This window comes from Atractosteus spatula, chromosome 11 (genome assembly GCF_055471065.1).
Source record: "Atractosteus spatula isolate fAtrSpa1 chromosome 11, fAtrSpa1.hap1, whole genome shotgun sequence".
In the NCBI taxonomy this organism is placed as follows: Eukaryota; Metazoa; Chordata; class Actinopteri; order Semionotiformes; family Lepisosteidae; genus Atractosteus; species Atractosteus spatula.
This window is the reverse complement of record NC_142716.1, coordinates 25,906,947-25,927,662: the sequence shown is the minus strand read 5'-3', so window position 1 is coordinate 25,927,662 and position 20,716 is coordinate 25,906,947. Positions and strand designations below refer to the sequence as shown.

At 38.9% G+C, this 20,716-nt stretch overlaps 2 protein-coding genes across 2 annotated transcripts; one reads left to right on the top strand and one right to left on the bottom strand.

Moving 5' to 3' along the window:
- Nucleotides 1–1,269: 1,269 nt before the first annotated feature.
- Nucleotides 1,270–6,654, bottom strand: LOC148823735 (deoxyribonuclease-2-alpha-like). The gene is made up of 6 exons (XM_088928100.1): nt 6,650–6,654; nt 5,837–6,002; nt 5,583–5,587; nt 4,281–4,441; nt 3,569–3,760; nt 1,270–1,604 (listed from the first exon to the last, which is right to left on the bottom strand). Exons 1-6 carry the CDS (start codon nt 6,652–6,654, stop codon nt 1,270–1,272), a joined length of 864 nt encoding a protein of 287 aa, XP_088784226.1.
- Nucleotides 6,655–9,389: 2,735 nt separating this feature from the next.
- Nucleotides 9,390–20,433, top strand: LOC148823734 (deoxyribonuclease-2-beta-like). Its single transcript, XM_088928099.1, has 6 exons — nt 9,390–9,399; nt 11,841–12,002; nt 12,674–12,871; nt 14,975–15,302; nt 20,005–20,064; nt 20,337–20,433. The coding sequence occupies exons 1-6, from the start codon at nt 9,390–9,392 to the stop codon at nt 20,431–20,433; spliced, it is 855 nt and encodes a 284-aa protein (XP_088784225.1).
- The last annotated feature ends 283 nt before the right edge of the window (nt 20,434–20,716 follow it).

Below are 20,716 nucleotides of genomic sequence, written 5' to 3'. Positions count from 1 at the left end.
TAAAGAATGCTGTAAGGTTTAATAGACTTAAGATATTCTTACCAGATCGAAACACCAGCACGGCACTGTAACCTTATTCTTTATAAAAATGTGAACATAAACTCTCTCTTTTAAACTGTACAGGCCTATTACAAAGCCAGTCGAAGTGGACAGCTCCACAGAGTAAACAGTCATATAATCCAATGCTTCAAGTTGATCAATAATGTAGTAACTGTACTGTATATGAAGATGTGGTGATTGTTTTTATTTAACCTTATCCACCTGTTCTGAAAAGCATAGGTTTTGTGTTTTGCAATATGTAGTCTGTGGTGTTATTGATTTAGCTAGTAAAAATATATATATTATTCATTCATTGTGTGGTTTCTGTGTAAAGTGTTGTCAGCATTACACTATTAATGTATTACAAAACTGCTGTGAAAACAAACTTATTGATTATGTTTAAAAGACACTGGAGATCACTTGCATTTGCAATATTTTGAGAAAAGTGTAGCGTTGAAAGCTAATACACACGTGTAGTTGGATATACCTATCCATGGGTGTATACTGTTAACTCCAAGGAGTTGGATTTGAGTAATGAAATCGAAATACAACATAACCATTACATTATTAAACTGCACAATGTCAGTACTCCTGATAAAAATACCCTTTAGCCACATCCACAGAAACAGAAATCACAGATATGTGCCGAACAGGAATACTAATATCAATATAACGTCAGTGTCAGTTTTTGTGCTTGATATAAACTGCCTAATGGGGCCACAGGAATAATTGAAGGCAGTTCAGATCCAGCACTTTTATTACAAACAAGCCTTTAAGGAAACACAAACAGAATGTACTTTTATGATTTGAAATATTTGTATATCGCCTCAGCAAAAATAATTTGACTCCCCCCCCCCCATATATTCAGTACTTCATTCAAAAAATGTTTTTTTAGATGCATGACTTCCTAATGATACATATCCTTTCTAAATACATTTTACTTTTGCTATTAAGGTCAGTACTGAATAGTTTAGGAACATGTAAAGGTTTATTCCATGCTGAAAAGAGAAGAAAAGAAACAATATTTCAGCTGTAGAGTCTTCTTCAGGTGTCAGTTCCCGTTTCTTTTCTTCTCTTTTGCAGCCTACGCGTGTTGACGCACTACCTACTTGAGCTACTGCAGAGTTTTCTTACATATTACTTACCACCATTTGCTTTGAATTGGAAAAACTATGCAGTATCGTTTGAAAAGCAGCCCTTTCTTGTTTGTCTATTTCTGCCAGCCACGTGTTACTGGCAGTCCTCAAATGTGTCAACTACTGTGAGGAAGGCCTTCCACACTCCAGGCCTGCTTGTGCACACAGCCCCGCCTCCTCTTCTCGTTTGACTGATCTCTCGGTTCGTGTCCGCGATGCAGGTCCAGTGCGGACCCCCGCCCTTCGTCACACACCACTTGGAGTGGTCCACCATGATGCCGAAAGGCCTGGCCTCTGGCAGCTGCATCGTCGTCACGTTGTACACCTTGTGCGCCACGGAGCAATTCGACGGCAGAGGCCGATGAAGCTTCCCCCAGCTTTTGGCGAAGTCATCTCCTAAATAGTTAACCAGCAAACCCGAGTAGAGATCTGAAACGGAACAGAGTCACAGGTTCCATGTTAGAATCTGTCCCAGGCACACTTTCTACCCAACCAAAAACAGGAAGTGCACTTGCTACCAAAACGTCAAACTGGATCCAAGAACAAGTGAATGTGTATTTCTCCCCCCCCTCTCTGAATGCTGTACTGTACTGGTTCCTACCCAGAACGTTCTTTTTTAAAATCAACACCACCAATATACAGTAGATCAAGTGTGAAGTGTGACATATTGCTTTTGAAGGGCGGTGTTTGAAACTTACTGGATTGTTCCTTTTCTACATAACATTTTTTTAAATGTATTTAAATAAAATATGACAACCGTTTCCAATAACCTTTAAAGTAACAGCAGAATGAGATCCTTGGATCAATTAATCAATTTCTTTTCAAAACTAGTTGAGATTAATGGAACAAACTGTACGTGTTATTTAAGTCCTGGTTCCTTTCAAGAAACAGCAGGATGAGATCCTTGAATGAACTACTAAGAAATTAGCTAAATGGGCCAAATGTAACCTCTCGTGTTCTTAGGTATTAAATGGTATCTAAAGAAGCTACACAAGTTATATTTTTATCTTTTCTTATGTTTAAATCAACATACCAAGAAAAAAACATTTGTTTTAGATTGTTGTATGAATAAAAGATTGAAATATTCTATTAATCAATTTGCTCAAGAATTGGGCTTTACAGAATGTTAATAAAGCACCTACAAACTACCTCAGACACAAATCCTAAACCTAAATTACTACTGAATATAAATGAATGCTTTACTAACATCCCATAAAATCTCTGTTGAAAGAAAGCGATGCTATGAAACCTTAAATCTAAAGTGTAACCGCAGAAACATGTAGGAAAGTTCAGTTTCCAGGTGGCAGATTGAGAAAGTTTCACCAAAACGAAGTCTGCTTTTTTATATAAATACATCTTCAATTGGGAAAGGCTTTGACTAAAAATAAACTGGATATTGTTCCAACAAAATCTTTGTGAGAAAGTGGGTCTTGCTGGCTAGAAACGGCCAACATACAATAGAGTTAGACTTTGTAAAAATTAAATAAATTCAGATTCTGAGAGGCTCAATAAGTGCTTGTTCAGAGTAAATCAGACATTGTTGTCCGAGTTTCAGCAGTGATACATAATTCACAGAATACCAACACCAACAGGGCTGGGCACTTTGGGATATCCAAGCGATCTCAGACGCGTCCGATAACTGCAACCTCTATGACCAGCTGGGCACCAGTGCTCTTGTAGTGTTGTCAGTGAAAGAAACATCATTGGTACAACTTATGCCAACTCCGACACTTAGCATCACTGTGGGGCTGTTATAGCACATATTTTGAAGGAATAAGTACATTTCGTCATCTCTTCCAAGCTGGTACTGGTCTGGAACTGTGATAATTCATTTGTGATTTTAAAATGTAGAGGCATGCAAAAAATTAACTATTGATTCCAAATATCTAAAATGAGAAAAATAGCTGATGTGACATTTTCACTTCTCCAGGAACAAACTGCAATAATGAAGCACAGAGATTGTTTATGGATCATGGCAACTGTGTTGTTCACTACTGTTTCTGTATTTTGAATTGGAGAATAGTTTCTAAAGAAGCGATCAGTTGGGAAAAAACCGTGATCCATAGACTTTACTGATTTTTTTGTTTTGCAGACTCTAGCTCTGCCTTGGCTTTCTTTTTCTGAACACTGACAGGTTTTGTGCCTTCGCAATGTTGTTTTCCCCCCATCTCACACATTGTTTGAGCAGCTTTTGAAAAGAAATGCGAATTAAGGGGGATGTCTGAAGTAAGTTGTAGAACAGAAAAATACGTTTTGTTTAATCTTAAAACCAATATCTGGCATTGGTATGGGTGGTAGTGCCATTTGCATAAGGGAAATTTCAGATCGACTTGCATTTATCAGAAACTTCATGAAAAGGAATTGAGATTCGAGAGGGAAGAAGTGGTGCTCACCGTCGTTAAATCTAGAGTATTTTGCAAAGCTGGTGAAAGTTTCCCCTGCTAAAGATGTCAGGGGCAGCTGCATAAACCAAGGCTCTTTCCTGGGATAGCATGTTCTCTGAGCCACACACTGAAGGTCTCTGTGGAAGGTTTGGGGGATGTGATAGTCAAAAGAGTATACATGGATATACTGGAGTTGCACAGCTGTAGAGACAAGAATGAAAAATAACCAAGAGTAAGCATGGCATTTTCATACATCCAGGTCAAATGCCCCCTTTCTTTTTCCATTAGTTTGGAGAGTTTCCTTTATTTATTTTCATTTGTTAAACTATCCTCCAAGTTCTGAAATGTTGACATACATTTTCAGCAGCCACCATACACATCATTTAGATTTAATTAGAAAGTCTAAGGCTATTTCGGTATTTATTTTCATCTGTATACACAATGAGGTGTAAGTCTATTAGTGTCCACCTATTCTCAGGGTTATATTAAGCGTGCATATGAAATTGAACCACCAACAGATAATAACAGAATAGACTGGTTTTTGCCCCACAGGTAAATTTAAAATAGGAAAAGAACAGGTGCACCAAACCAGAACAAAAACTGCCAATACTTGAATCTTAAAATCTGGAAAAATTGTACCAAAGGCTTTCAGAAAGTGATAGACAGCTGCGATGTCAATGCCATGTACATACTAAAGCTGTATGTTCATGTGAACGCCTACCTATGTCCTTGAAGGTGCTGTATGTGTAAGTCCCGCAGAAGAAGGTCTGTGAATTTTCATGCCCACTGGAGGGCCAGAATGATGTAGAATGATTTTTCACATCTGGAAGCTCTGGGGTGCTGTGAACCAGCCACACTCCTGTCTGTCTAACATCACAATCCCTGAAAAAGGTCACACAAGATACATTCAAATCTCAAAATTTGATCGTTTTTGATCCGTCTGGTTTTTCAGTTTCAATCTTTTTAAAGGACAAGTCTGCTCTTTTTGAACAGAGTCCATTATCAAGCCTGCTTCCAGCTGACGAATTCAATTAATCAATTCAGTTCAAGAATCAAACAAGAACTGTATAATTGATCAAACTAAACAAAAAAACTTCTATTTTGGGCTAATTTCAATTCTCTTAATCTGACTTTTGGCTTTTTTGTCCAACCGAATTTAACTGAACATACTTCATGGCCAAAAGTCAGATTAAGAGAATTGAAAACCATAGTCCAAAATAGGACTATTCTTAATCCTATTAATTATTTTCAGTTCTCTTGAACTGACAATTGGCCATGAAGTATGTAGATTTATTTCTTAATCTCAACAATTTAATTTACTGTATTCATTTAGAAATGGGCTACTGTAAATTCAATTCAATAGAAACCTAGAGCCCAAAACAAGCATCTTTAGTTTTGTTTTACCCAGCAAATGAATCTTTTATTATAAACATCAGTATTATATTGACTTACAGAAGTGTTTTTAAACTCAGTGATTTTCACCAGGAGAAAAAGCTCTGATGGCAACAGATTTGTTCTTAGCTTATGTGATGCCTCAGAAAAAGAAATGTAAATGGGAAAAAAAATAATGAACAAAAACAAGATGGAAATATATACTTTAAAGCTTTATGATTCAAGTTTTAAAACCAGAAAACACAGAAAGCTGGTGTTGGTATTCTTCAGAAACAGTACAGTATATACTTCGGACGTGCCATCATGTCTTGACCATATTGAGTAAATCATAAAATAAATGTTTTCTACTGAATCAATGATTTGGACAAAATCTGCAGAATCACACATGTAAATGTTCTACCCTGAAATAGTGTAAATTTTAAAATATTTTATTTTAGATATATATAAAATGAACAATTCACATCCTGCATATGTAGCAAACATTGCACTTGGCTTTAATCATAGCAATAAGCAAGCAAACCCAGCAAGTATTACGGATACAATTATATTGTTTGTTGTGCTGTCTATGATGTTTTTTTCCCCCCCCATTTTCTGTGTCCTTCTGTCTTGTACATTGTAAAATGTTACTTACCTTTGCTGTGTCCAAAAGATGAAGGAGCAGGTTTAAATGACTTGGGAGGTTGATCGTTGTATAGAAGATACCCAAAGTCCACAGTCTTTTAGGAAGGAATATAAAAAATATCAATACAAAGTTTGTATTTGTATTGCACAAAAGGCTTTTGAATTATAAGAGAAACCTGTGAAAATAAACAGATCGAAAAGACAATGTATATCCTGACCTCACTTTCTGGGAGATGACACAGATTATAAATAAAGGTTTCTTACCTTTTTATGAATGTAGGACAAAAAAGGCTGCAAAGTCTGCCCCACTGCACTCTTGGAGTCATTCACCAATTTCTTCCCATCTACCCAGCCATTGGTATGGTCATCCATGTAGAGGTATCGCAGACCTCTTCCTTCATCGTGGTCTGGCAGCTTATACAGAATAAACCTGTATGATTCCAAAAACACATAAAAGAGTATTACATACTGTATACTGCTCTAGAACTGTGACACTGTACAATGTGTCCTGGGTGTTGGACAGACAGTGTTAACTGTTGTGATCACTAGAAAATAAAAAGGGCACTTAAACAATACTAGTGTCTGTTGCCAGTCTGTGGGTGCACTGGTGCTTCTGGGAGATGACCAGAACCTGTGGCAAGAGAAGAAGGGTCAAGCAGCCTTGATCATTTCTAGGTGATGTAGTGGCCTACAAAGCGAAAATAGCTCTTGTTTTTAGGGGTCGCCCATGTTTGACATGAGCATTGTGGCAAAACTGGAATAATCTTATGCGATTAGAGCTCATTTTCTGCATTTTAAACCAGCAGAGCTCTGTAGAACTGAACTGCAGCAGTTGACAAAGAGTCAACAGTTGACTAAAAGAAGCGAGGCAAGGCAAGCATCTCACAAACATTACTCTCCTCAAGAATACATTCTGGTGAATCGTTTCAAAACGAACTATTGAAAGGAAAAAAACACTTTAAAATCCAATAGTAATTTCTTTATGACAAAAAAAAATCATAGACACTGTACCCTGGATTTACAGATGCAGCCATTCAAAGTGCGCGGCACAGGCACGTACCGGGGGTAATTGGCTACGTCATCGCGCATCGTGACGCGAGATGACGCAAAATACCGCGGTACGTGATTGGTTGACCGACAGGGGCACTCGTGGTGCATTGGTCGGTCGTAGAAAGATTTAAATGTCTTTACTGTGCCCGTTTAAGTATTGAATATTTATATGGAATTTTACCACTGAAGGGAAATCTTAGTAGCTGAGCATAAAAAGAATAGGAGCATACTGTAACACGTGTGAAGGCCATAAACGATATTAATTTTGGAACATAAACATACAGTATATGGCTGGTCTCTGTACTTTAAAGAAAAAATACACACCGGTATTCCATTTCTCCCTAAACATTTTAAGCATCGAAGTCCTTAACTAACGTGATACCGCAGTTAACAAGCATACTTTTAGAATTTGATTAAAAGGGAATATAATATGGAATCGCGTATCTAAAGAAATTAATAACGATATAATTATATTCATGTACCGCAACACAAAAATGTGTAAGAACGCTGTACGATGTCTGTTGATAATGTTTCTGTAGGGCTTTTTCAACACTTCTCATGTGGCCTTGCCAGTGGCGCTGTGGGTTAGGTTCCCGACTCACACATCACACGTTGGGTGTTTAAATCCAGCTGGAGCCATGACTCTTTTTTTAACAAACATTTCTTTGAAAAAATAAAATAGGGTTAGTGTTAGGGTTACTGTCAAACTAAATCAACAATTGATTTAAGGACGATCTGTCAAAGTGCAATGAAATACAATATTGTTGTTGTTGTTATTGTTGTTTTTATCCTGTAAAGCGTTTTGAGAAGCCACCTTTAAAGGCGCTATATAAAAGCGCTGATTCTTATGGAATGTGTTTTTTCTTCTTTTTTTCATCCATAAGAATCAAGTAATAGGAAAAACCCCATGGAATCGCGTACAGTATCTAAGGAAATAGCAGTATAACCTTATTCATGCACAAACAGTGGCATGTTACATTATTAATTTGGGTGTCTCCTCTTGCCAGAAAGCTATAAATTGCATTTTGAGTGCGGTTTTTGACTTTTTTTAAATTACAACCCATAAATAAAGCTGATACTGTTTAGACTTTTAATTATTTAAAACTGTATTACAGCAGCACAATGCACAATGCAACGTAAATCACTATCTTTGTCTTCTGCGTAATAATGTTCACCTCTCTGTCCAGCAAATTAACAATAGTAATAATAATGAACTTTATTGTATATAGCGCTTTTAAAGGTGGCTCCTCAAAGCGCTTTACAGGATAAAAACAATAACAACAATACTGTTAGGCTGGGCAAACGATTTTTTTTTAAAAAAGAAATACAAAATGAGATATAATGATGTGTTCCGGCTTAGACATTAACGAAGAGCATAACGAAGGTCATAAAGGTCATAAACAATATTAATTTTGGAACATCAACATATTATGTAAACTGTATGTTGCTGTTATTGGTATTTTAAAGAAAAAATACTGTAAAATCCTGGGTTCGGTACAATCTTTCAGGCATTCATGTGAAGGACAACAGAGCTTTCACTGGCCGATTATCAAACTTTATTGATAAATCAAAAACAAAAACTATCCGACCAAACCAGAAAAAGAAAAAAAGAATAACGGACACAGCGCGAGCCTGCATTCTCTCCTCAGCCGTCCACACCACACTTTTCCCCGGGTCAGAGATTAAATAAGACTTCACTCGCACCAAACAAACTACCACACACTGAACACTGAACATGTTAACCCAAATATGTCTCACAATACTTTTATGGTACATTACTTTGCTAAAATGTATTTAAAAATAAAAACGATTACAAATGCCAGCAGAGAGAGAGACACACACACAGTTCTTCATTGTCAAAAAGTAATTGTGTTTTACTTTGTCAGCACCCAGACAAACGCAAACGCGTTATTAATGAAATGCTTTTATTCATTCTTAATCGAACTCACAAGTTGTCATCTGCTGTTGAAGCTCTGTGAGACTAGACTCACACATGGCTAGACTTGACTATTTAACCATGAGATTATGTTTATGTTTATAAATCTTCCTTGTTATGCACTGAGAATGATAAGCACCCCAAACACGAGGGCGGCGTAGCGGTCGGCTCTGGCTTTCCCATCTATACCGATGCACTGCAAGTACAACCCCCCCTCCTTCTCTTGAGTGATGGGCAACAGTTGGATATCTGGGAGAATTGTTCGTTCCACTGGCGTCTGTGAATTCCGCTGTGTAAACGGTGCTCCCTGAGGGGTGACAGACGGCGGGGACAGCGTCAGCCAGGTCCTGGGCGGTGGTGAGCAGAGAAGCCAGATGGAGTGTTCTGAGGCGGTGTGTGCTCTGGGGGGGGCAGAGCTTCCGCCAGGCATTGCAACCTGCGCAGTGGGGGGAGCCACTCACCGGGAGACAGCTGCTCAAGCGTTTGACTGCCGGTACACACTGTCTCCGGCTTCTGCATCTTCACGAGTGTCTCTAACCTCCCAATCCTCCCCAGTAATGCGTCGCACTGCTCCCGCTGCTGCCGAAAAGTCTCCATACAGGTGCTGCCTCTACAGGCTGGCACCCTTGAAAGCTGCACGTATGCGACTTCAATTAACACCAGTATTAAATGTATTACACTGTATTAATCAAGCCTTGTTTCCTTGATAATAGTTGATCTGCTCTTGCATATTGACATAGAACTTGAACCTTATTGCATGTACATGTACTGGTACAATGGAATCCTTACTTACAGAAAGTTAGGATAGTTATGATCGGGTGTGAATGAGGAATGTTGAATGGTATTGAATAGTTTGACTTTTGTGAAGGCAAATCCATGAGAATATTTTGTGCTCTAATCCTGCATTTAACATGATAAATCAAGTTAAAATAAGTTCCCAGATGCTTCCCTAGTTAATCTACTGTTCTTATCATAGTTTACTACAGTAAGCAACACTAGATCATAACCTTGTCGTGTGGTTTGGTAAGCCTTCAAACTAATTTTCTTGAAACACATAATTACAATACACTGTATAATAGCAGAATAACAATAACATCTTTTAACTGGATTTGATTGCTTTCAGAGTTCTTTTATAAGGATTGTGCCTTTGTTTCTAAGGTTAACACTGTCCTTCCATTACAGAAGTATCATGAGGTCCAAGCAAATAAACACACATGCACATATAAGTGACAAGTAATAGGTTTATTCCATGATGAAAAGAGAAGAGAGAAAACACAACGTTTCAGCTGTGAAGCCTTCTTCAGGTGTGCAGGTGTGCCTTCTTCTTTAGCACACCTGAAGAAGGCTTCACAGCCGAAACGTGTTTCTCTCTTCTCTTTTCAGCATGGAATAAACCTATTACTTGCTCCTTTGAAGACTACACATGCTGACGCAGCTATCCACCTGAACTACTTGCACATATAAGTGTTTGCAAGCCTGTATCTATATATTCCTGGTAATATGCTTCTATTTATGTAGTAAGAAAGCAATCAGAAGAACTGTTTATAAAGTATTCTTGGTAAAACTCATCAAATCATCTCACTTTTAAATAACTTAAAAAAGTTGCCTGATCACTTTCATCTTGCCCCTCTTTTGATAAAGAGATATTGTTGTTTTTTTTAGGATAATGAAATCATTGTGAGAAAGATGTTTTAAAGAATTCTACAGGATATTTTAGCAAGTTAGCGAGATAACACTAGTAAGGACCCTGATAATTAGATACTAGTTATTTTTGTTTAGAAGTGTATCTTAGCATTTCATAGAACAGCACAGCATGGCATAGAAAGTGATGCATTTGTATCACTATATTACGAATATTCTTTCAAAAACATCATCAATTTTTCTATATTAAACTATAATAAAAATTCTATAATAAAATCAGTATAAAATTAACACGGATTTATTGTTTATTAGATTTAATGTCTGCTAAAGACTTATAATTATTAATTATAAAAGACCATGTTATGGCAATTAGAATTTCGAAAGTAGTGGAGTATAAGTGGCTCAGCACTGGGAATACACGTTCTTTGATGGGCTGGAAAAGTCCTGTACATCACTGTGTAGGGTCAATAGGTGTATGACTGTGTAAGAGAGGTTGGACAAACCTGGGGTCAAAGGTCATGGGCGTGAGAAGAAATGTACAGATAAAATCGCCAATTCTAATTTGGGTGGGTATAAAATTGCCACTACTACTAGTACTACTACTAACCAGGCAGCACAGTAGTACAGTGGTTAGCATTGCTACCTTACAGCACTGGGGCCCTGGGCTTGATTTTGGACTCAGGATGCCATCTGTGAAGAAATTGTCTTTTCTCCCAGGGTTACCTCTGGGTGCTCCAGTTTCCTCCCCCGGTCCAAAACTATACTGGTTGGCTGATTGGCTTCTGAGAAAAGATTAGCTCTAGTGTGCGCTTCAGTGTCTGTATCTGCCCTGCGATTAAGTGGGCTTCTTGTCCAGGGTGTCACCTTCCTTGTGCCCATGGCTTCCAGGGATACAAACATCAGTATCATCTTTATCATTACCACTACTAAATTAAACACAATGTACCTCACAACTGGCAGCCCACTAAAGCTCAGTAGCTGTGAGCCTGGTCAGTACCTGGATGGGAGACCTCCTGCGAAAGCTAAGGTTGCTGCTGGAAGAGGTGTAAGTGGGGCCAGCAGGGGGTGCTCACCCTGCAGTCTATGTGAGTCCTAATGCCCCAGTATAGTGACGGGGACACTATACTTTAAAAAGGCACTGTCCTTCGGATGAGACATAAAACCGAGGTCCTGACTCTCTGTGGTCATTGAAAATCCCAGGGCGTTTCTCGAAAAGAGTATAGGTGTTACCCCAGCATCCTGGCCAAACTTCCCATTGGCCCTTACCAGTCATGGCCTCCTAAGAATCCCCATCTTTGAATTGGCTTCATTACTCTGCTCTCCTCCCCACTAAATAGCTGGTGTGTGGTGAGTGTTCTGTGTACACTTTGGCTTCACATTGGTGGTGGTGGACGAGAGTCCCCAATACCTGGAAAGAGCTTTGAGTGGAGTGTCCAGAAAAGCACTATAAAAGTGTAAGGAATTATTATTATTATTATTATTATTGACCTTTTCAAAGTACTGTGTTAACAGTAATAACTTGCAATCCATCATCTACTGACTCTTCATAAATCGATAACTGCTGTTCATTGTAAGTATGAATGAATAGAATGTGATCTGTTATCTCGGTGTGTTGTAATATCTCTTTGTGTGTCCACACAGGAGTCCTACACTTTGACCAGACTCAGGGTTTCTGGCTCAGTCACAGTGTCCCCCACTTCCCTCCATTCCCAGAAAGGGGGTACAGCTGGCCGTCCTCGGGGAAACTGAACGGCCGGACCGCGCTCTGTATCACTTACAAATCTACACAATTCCCTCAGATAGGTGCACAACATAGGGAAGCTAGCATTATGCTAATAGCAAAATACCATTTTATTTTTATTTGTATTGCTCAGTTCAAATTGAAAGAGACGACAATGCGAGGCCATTTACCAGATTCAATATTTGTTGGGCCGGATTTTTGTTTTTGTTTTTTAACCGTGAGCCGAGCCATAGAATGAAATGTGTGGGGTAAATTGAATGTGTAGTCCTTGCTTCATAGGACTGCAGACTTGTGCTGTAGCCCAGCACTACAATGGAATTATTGAGTGTGGCGGGTCTTCAGATATAGCAGGCAGTGTTAAGAAGCTGGGGAAATCCAAATTAACTGCTTCTGCATCAGAAAACTTAATGTCTCTCTTCTCAATGGAGAACACAATTTCCCCTTCTAGCTTCTTTGCCTCCTTATTCCACAGAAGACGCTTTGTAGTGTTACCTTCCTCAGTTTTGTATTTATTGATTTTAATCATACAAAAATGAACAGTTTATTTTTCCTCACAGTTCAGTGACATGAAGGTATGAAAAAATAAAACCGAAGCCCTCCAGCACCTCTGTGGGCTGTGGGTGTTCCGGCCCGGGTATAATGGTTACTGTTGTAACAACATAAGGTGTTTGCATTGCAAGTGAGAGGATGCGATTTAGCAACAATAAAGTTGTTTTCCTTTCTTTTTCCTCAGCCGAGCAGCTGTTGTATTATAACCCCCACGTGTACAACTGCTCCTTGCCTGAAGTCTTTCGCCACGAACTGCCCAGAATGAGCTGCATTTGTGAGGGCTCTGTAAAGCCCTGGGTGCAGGGAAGGAGGATGGGGAAACTGCTGTCAGCTCAGGGAGAAACCTTCCTCAGCCTTGCCAAGTCTCGCTTCTTTGTGGATGGTGAGAGTGGTTTTCTTTTAAAACCACGCAGACTGTACAAAAAGATCTGTGATGAAACACCAACTACAATCTGACATATCAGCTGTCCTTATCAAAGGTTCTGTACCAGGATATGCATTTGGAATCTTTTTCCTGGAATTGAGCATTTGTTTGGTCACGTAGGTTTCCCATTGATTCTGGAGCTGGTTAAAGTTCAGAAACCTTCCTGGACAGCACTGATTTTCATTCTGCACTGAGGAGAAGAGTCGGATAAAAACAGTCGACTCCGACTCTCGAAACGTCCAGAAATACATTCACATTTAAAGATGTTGAAATACTCCATGGTAGTTATGCTTACGTTCCAGTGATTTGCAATTCACCAGTGTGGACAAGTGGCCCCTTTGAACTTATTCAGATTTAATGTGTTGTCTTAGCGATGTATTACAGTCTTCTGTCCTTGCAGTCGTCTGTTGCCAGGCCACTGCCAAATGCATATTCATTTTTAGCACGTATTCTCTTCTTTATGGAAGTGTGGAGGCAACCCAAGTAAATGCACTTTTAAGTCCTAAAAACAAGCTAGCTAAATTCCCTTTGAATTCCTGTGCTCTCACATTAAAAGTGTGGCTTGGCTGTCTTGAGAAGCATGACAGAGACTTCCATCACCTTTCACAGGCCACAAAATTGCCCAGATTTTGCTCCTATTAAAAACATAGCTCAGTCCTGCACACCTTACTGTCATCACAACCTCTGCTGCAATTGTTATTGTAAAGATTGCAAATCCTGTAAAGCAATGCGACTGCAAGATGCTACAGATATTTCAGAACCAGTGAGATACTGTACATGCAACTTCCTGGTCATAGTTTTTACTCTTTACAGCATGATGACGGGCTTTGCTTATATTTTGGCCAGTGGTTGCATGTACAGGTTTGCAAAAGGCCGCACATTGTTAAGAGCCAAACATGAAAATGACAAAAGAAGAATGAGACAAATTACATTTCTTCATCCCAGACAAACATTAAAAATAAAATGCAGACAGCGAAAAGGGAAAACAATTTGGTCTTGACTTTATTCAAAGCTATCCATTACATGGTACAATGAGTTTATATAATGGTATATTAGCCACCAATATAATACATAAACTGAAACAAACTTTTCAGATTTGGCAAAAACAATCTTAGTTTGATCATTTTTAACTAAGCTTAGTTAAAAATCAATTTCAGATTGGATGCAATAATAATATCAGAATGGAAAAATATTTAAACCATACAGTATATGTGTCTGTTTTCATAATCTTGCAATAACATAAAACATCATATTCGATAGTATATCACCAGCAATAAACTGTAAAGTGTGTAATATTGCTAGAAGCAGAAAACATCCCAAGAAAACAAGACCTAGGTCCAAAATAATCATTTAACAGAGTTCGCATAGTTTTGAGATGAAAAATCCACTCCACCTACAGTGAATCATACATCAGTCTTCTAACCACTTTATCCACTATAAAGTCACTGGGGAGCCAGAACCTATCCCAGCAAGCAAAGGGGAAAAGGCAGGATACACACTGGACAGGATGCCAGGACATCACAGTGCATACAGAGACAAAAACACACAGCGCTTACCCAAGAGTCCATTTTCCCAAAAGCCAATTAACCCAACTAGTCTGTTGTTTTTGGACTGTGGGACCAAAAACTGGAGCACCCAGAGGAAACCCCTGCAAACACGGGGAGAACATACAAACTGCACATTTGTAGTTCACATCTGTAGGGCAGAAACACATGTTGCGCTTCTAAAACTGTCTTGCTACAAGGGCTTTCCAATCACTACCAGTAGCTCTTTTATGTTGTTCTGTTGTGATTGTTATTAAAACATAAAAAGTTCTGAAAGAACTCAATTGGAAAACAAAGCACTGAAAACCGTTTAGTAAGGGGAAATGTTTCATTATACAATGTGAAAATGGCAGTAAAATTAAATTCCAGACCGGTAAGAGCTTTTTTTTTTACTTTTCACAGAGTGTTTCCTTTTTCTTTAAACCAAGAAAGAGCCCTGTCTGGAGAGCCATTGTAGATGCTGTTAAATGCCTTATATTTCTACTTTGTTGACATACTTGAGGGTTGTCTTTTACAGACATCTACACTGGCTGGGCTGCTCAAGTTTTAAAGACTACTCTGTTGACGGAAACCTGGCAACGAAAAGAGCATGAACTGCCTTCAAACTGCTCCCTTCCTGAACACGTTTTAAATATCAAAAGAATTAAACTGCCGGGACCTGTGGAGTTCTGCTCTCACTTTGATCATGCCAAGTGGTGTGTATCCCAGGAGGATGGAGACCAGTGGATCTGCACTGGAGATCTAAACAGAGAGGACTGCCAGCAGTGGAAAAGTGGAGGACTTATTTGCTCACAAAACCCTGTTATCTACCACGCTTTCAGGGGGGCTGTGTCCTGGTTTGTTAGGTGCAGAGACATGTTTAAACTGTAAGAGGGGGAATGTTTGACCCTGTTGTTGCAATTCAGTTACGCTGACTCTTTCTGTATCTATTTGTTGCAGATGCAGAGCAGTGTTAATTGCGCTCAGGTTTAGCAAATGCTGTTTGATATTTTGAAGCTAATGTTTGCTGAAAAGCAAGAAAAAAAGTTGCTCAAATGCAAATGTGCTTCTTTCCAGAACAACTAAAATGTATAGGTTTAAACATGGGTTGATGGCTAACACAAAAGAAGAAACACCCAACGACTGCAATTATCAATCCATTCATCTATTATCAGAAAGTAGCTTTTGTTCCTGTGAAGTGTAGTGGCAAAGCTCTTCATTTAAAATAAGAGGACACTGGTTGTAAATGTCAATCAGGATTACGTTGCGCAAATGTTTTTTCTTTATACTGTAGGTTTGGTTGGGTTCCCACCAGCAGTTCTGTGAAATCTTTCCTCATTTTGTGCTTTTGTCTTCTGTTGTGCGAATCCCATCTATAGCCAATAAATGATGGTGCTCGCAGCTCTGAATATATTAAGATTAGTGGAATTCCTGGTCTACCAGCACTCTTTTGTTGTGTGCATCTAATCTATAATCAATAAGTTAAGATAACAGCATATTATTTGCTGAGGTACGCAGATATTCCTGACTTCCATTGTTGGTGGAGCTGGGTCATATTTGCCTAGGGAAAAAATGTGCACAACATGATTTCTTCTAAAAAAACGTTTCTACTAGCATCTTGTGCTGTGTTCCTCAAATGTCTTATTTTTCCTGTTGGCACTGTTTTTCTTCACGTTTTCTTCTACCACCTTACAGTGCGCTCACAAATTACTGTCACCCTTAATGAAGAACAAAAAACCCCATATAAAATAAACAGCACAGATAATGACTTATATTTTATATACCCCAAAACTGGGTAAACTAGTGAAAAACACTGATTTTGTTTTCTCTCAAACATTTCTTAGTTGATTTTTAAATGGTGTGTTTAGGATCATTGTCATGCTGGGAGGTCCACCAGAGACCAAATCATGCTGTAGCTTTCTGGCATAGGCAGCCAGATTTTTGCCCAGAATATCCTGATATTTAGTAGAGATCATGATACCTTTGTCCTTAACAAGGGCCCCAGTGGCATCACAACCACAACACAACATCAATGTTCCACCCCCATATTTCACAGTGAATATACGTTTTTTTGTGTGAGTATGCATCCCTCTCCAACGCCAAACGTACTGGTGGTGTGAGTGGCCACACCCTTCAATTTTGGTCTCACCTGACCATAGCACTGGGTTCTAGTCAAAGTCCCAATGGCATTTGGCAAACTCCAGACACTTCAGTTTGTTTCTTGTTATCAATTCCTTCTGGCAACCCTTCCAAATAGCTTTTTAGCATGGATGTACCATCTAATTATTGATTTGGAGACTCAAGGACTCCAAGATGCAACCAGACTCTGCAGTTCTCCAGCTGTGACCCTTGGATTCTTTACCATTTGTGAAGATCAATACTAATTTGTCTCTTAATTTGTCACTTCTTTGCCTTTCCCCATGGTGGTGGATGGCCAAAGTTTTTATTATGTGTGTTTACCTCTTTTTATACCCTGGTGAAACAGCAAGTCCAGAAAATGTTCCTTTTGACTGAGTTATATTTAAAAAAGCAGAACTTCATTTCAGATTTTATTTTGTTCAGTTTCCTTAAAGGAAAGTGGGGGATCTAATAATTGTGACATTAATGTTCCTGGAAAAAACATGTATTACTCATTTTAAATATTTGTTTTGAAATAATTCCCATTGTCTGGGCATAAGATAGACTCATTATCTGTGCTGTGTATTTTATACAGGTTGTTTTGTTCAACTTTATCAAGGGTGCCAATAATTCTTGAGCCCACTGTACCTGCTTAGATAAATAGAATCACTATTACACACCAAGAAAAACACTCAAAACACTAACTTCTGTTCTTGGAACTATAGTGTTCAGTCCAATTTTAATGCATCACTGATATTTGAAGAAAGTGAAAACCGCTTTGCACTGTTTGGAGATGATTGCTAAGATCATCCAGGTGGATGCTGCACATTGGTGGTGGCGGAGGGGAGTCCCCATTACCTGTAAAGTGCAATATAAATGTAAGCAATTAATTATTGAGCTTCATTTTGTGGGTCTGTATAAACAAAATTCCAAGTAGGATCAGATTTCAAATATTGGTCTGACAAAGTGTAAACCCAGAAAAAACTCCCCTTATGCAAAACTGGGCGAAGGGACTTATACCTTGATCACAGCTGCTTCCTCAATGTGCGGTTTTAAACTTTCAATTTTGATAAAGTTCTAGCCCAGGAGTGTTAAAAGGTTACAAGTGAGAGAAAGATATTCTGCCCATCTTTTCTGTTTGGTTGATAGTAACTATTGATAAAAGATTCTTTGTAACACTCCTGTGATTTGGATTGCACAGCATGTCTTTTCCATCACAGACTTCAATTTCATTCTCTACCCACCCCCCATGTTGAATGTGAAGTACTGTAGCTGCCCGAGTCCAAATTCTCAGTTCTTTTCAGGATTTTGAATACTCAAGTCTCCACATCTTCAATCCTCCAGCCAAAAGTGATAAAGTTGTTTTAACCTCTCAGTTTACAACACAATACTGTACCTTTCAATGTGGGAGTTATTCTGGTTTCTCTTCCTTAGACTGTTTCCAATGTCAATTATTGTAATGCTCTTCTAATATAAGGACTCCTACATTTTATCTTTAGCTTTCCAATATGCCCATTTCCAATATACAATGAAGTCATTGTTCTCTGTATTAAAAAACAATATGAATACAAGCTAATAAAAGGAAGACTGAAATAGCTGTCTGAGACAAGCCAGCCTCTTCAGACCTCATTAGGCCCCAGCATATGGACAAGCCACAACAGAAAGGAAATACTGCAGAAAAAAGTTAAGTCACAAGCTGCCCCACCACCAACAACAACAACAAAATCCTCCCATAGAACTATTTATAAACTGTACCAAACCTAGGCTAATTGCCACCATGTGAGAATGTGCCTCTCACCCTTAACTAATTTGCTAATTCACCCCCACGTGGGTCTATGTACACATGATTGAGGCCTGAACCCCCTCAGCTGAAACTAGTGCATCAACACTGCTGACCCACCACACTGTTGTATTTGAGAGCTTCCTTAAATAGAGGTGAAATGTGCTCTCACTGTCCTATTAAAATTCTTTGGTTCCTGAAATGAATAGTAGCACAGATGTAAAGAAAGAACAATTGGATACAGCAATCGCTCAGCAGGTCTTTTTAAGCCTATGTGAGTTGCACTGATCGGGCAAAATCACTGTCCATGCTCATATGTCCTCGTATGTCGGGAGTTAGGACACAGAATTTTTTTTTTATTGAATTAAAACCCTGTTTTGGTGAAAGAACATCAAGACTGTTATAAAATGAACACTCATTGATATGTTATTTTGTTTCACAAATGTAGCAATAGCACTTTGTGATGATATTATTTTAAACTGCTTTAATGATGTCAAAATAATCAAAGTACCTAACTGAGAAATTCTGCTCTAGATCATAGTCTGATTTACAGTGTCCTTTCACGTATCTAATACTGGATATACCAGAAAATCAGAACTGCAAATAGTTCTTTGTCTTTCAAGGTCAATTGCAAAATGCCTTTTTTGGCATTCTGTGCATTCTTTTAGGCAAGTTTTGGTCTGGCAACACTTTCGGGTTTCGTGGCCTGAATTGGAGAAGTGAACTGAAGTAGCTGCCTGTATTGTCTCTCCTTAGTCTTGAAAGACTAAAAGCTGCTTCAAGGCCACACTCATGGTAAGTGTCTGTTTTTCTTTCATTAGTTTTGAAAATTGAATTAGAATGTTCCGTGATTGAATTTAGTCACACAAGAAGTATCGTTCACAAGCCGTGTTCACTCACCCTCTGCAGTACGAGTTGGGGATTGTCTTGCTTAAGTTGGCATCTGGGCTCCTAACTTTAGCCTTTAGTTATGTAGCCTTTGAGTCCCTTATTACTCCATCATTATTGCATTATTTTTGCAGCTATTAACATCAAGCCTACATTTCATTTTCTACCATTGTGGTAGTTCTGGACTTAAAAACTAGAAAATGACTATGGGATGGCTTTATTGGAAATCTCTCAAGAATTCACATACACTTTTACCTTTGTTTGTTGGGAATGAAAGCATAATAGAAAATGCTGAATGTCCATTTAATGACTGATCGCATAGCACTACATCCATATTGCACTACAATAAATTACACATTAATCCAAGAAAGAACTGCACTGTAACTTACAGACCATAAATAGACTTAAATAGACCATAAATGCTGTGAATGAAGTGAAGTGTGAACTGAAATGTCTTTCTTCACCAAATATTACTTTGTCTTGTGTGCCAGCCTTAAGCATGAGATACAGTACAAGCTGGAAAGGTTTGACTCAACATGAATACATTTCTTACTACATGCAAATTTGTCTTGAAAGTTAAGCTTCTAGGTTTGAAAAAATGATGGGCATTTTATAATGAAGGAAAACAGTTTGGTACTGATTTATTATTGCATTTTTCTGTCAAATTCGATGGTTTGATTGTAGACAATTGAGAAGGACAAACCAGATTTCTTGAGCCCTTGTTTCCATTAGGATGCCGTTTGGATGCTGCTGATCTGGCCGCTGATGATATTTGTACACAGTGGGCTCACTGCTGATGCAGCCGTGTCCTGCAGGAACGAGCAGGAGGAGTCTGTGGACTGGTGAGTGGTTTTTCTGCCTTTACTAATTCCCCAGTATACATGCAACAGCAAAGAGGTGTAAATTGTAATAAACAGTAGATGGACACATTCTTTCATTGCGTGTATTAAACATTACAACTTAGAATAAATAAAAGCTGAAAAAAGAGAACCGGCTTAAAGCATGTGTGTCCAACTATAGTTCTGGATGCCATGATCCAGCAGATCTCGGGTTGCTTTGGCCGTGTCCCAATATGCAAGGGCTTAGGGTGTTCCATTTCTAAATTTGTCACAAGGATGCTCACCAGCGCCGCCAAGGCAGACTTCTCTGAAGTCCACATTGGAGTGGACTCCGCTGAAGGGAATTACCCCCAATTGCTCGCAGAATGGTGACGTTCCACATTCTAACGTATCAAGGCGGAGAGAAGTTGCCATGGAGAATAAAATATCCACGTATTAGTAAAATTGAACTTTTTTTAAGTTTTAGAACTCATAATATTGTAACGCATACGGCCACCGTTGGTTGTGATAGCCGGCTTACCAGCGCGGTGACGTCACCGCCCTTCCCTGTGAATAGCAGGGACCGCAGCCGCCGGGCTGATGGGAGATTTCCCTTTAGTTCAGCTGGCTGGGTCCCTGTTGAGTGACGCCGGAGGCCCGGGTTCGAGTCCCCGAT

Coding starts and splice junctions, on each gene's coding strand:
- LOC148823735 (XM_088928100.1), bottom strand. Junction 3,761..4,280: donor CAGCACCTTCAAGGACATAG/GTAGGCGTTCAC, acceptor TTGTCTCTACAG/CTGTGCAACTCCAGTATATC. Junction 1,605..3,568: donor ATACTCTAGATTTAACGACG/GTGAGCACCACT, acceptor GTTCCGTTTCAG/ATCTCTACTCGGGTTTGCTG.
- LOC148823734 (XM_088928099.1), top strand. Junction 12,003..12,673: donor TACACAATTCCCTCAGATAG/GTGCACAACATA, acceptor CTTTTTCCTCAG/CCGAGCAGCTGTTGTATTAT. Junction 15,303..20,004: donor GCTGTGTCCTGGTTTGTTAG/GTGCAGAGACAT, acceptor ATTTGTACACAG/TGGGCTCACTGCTGATGCAG.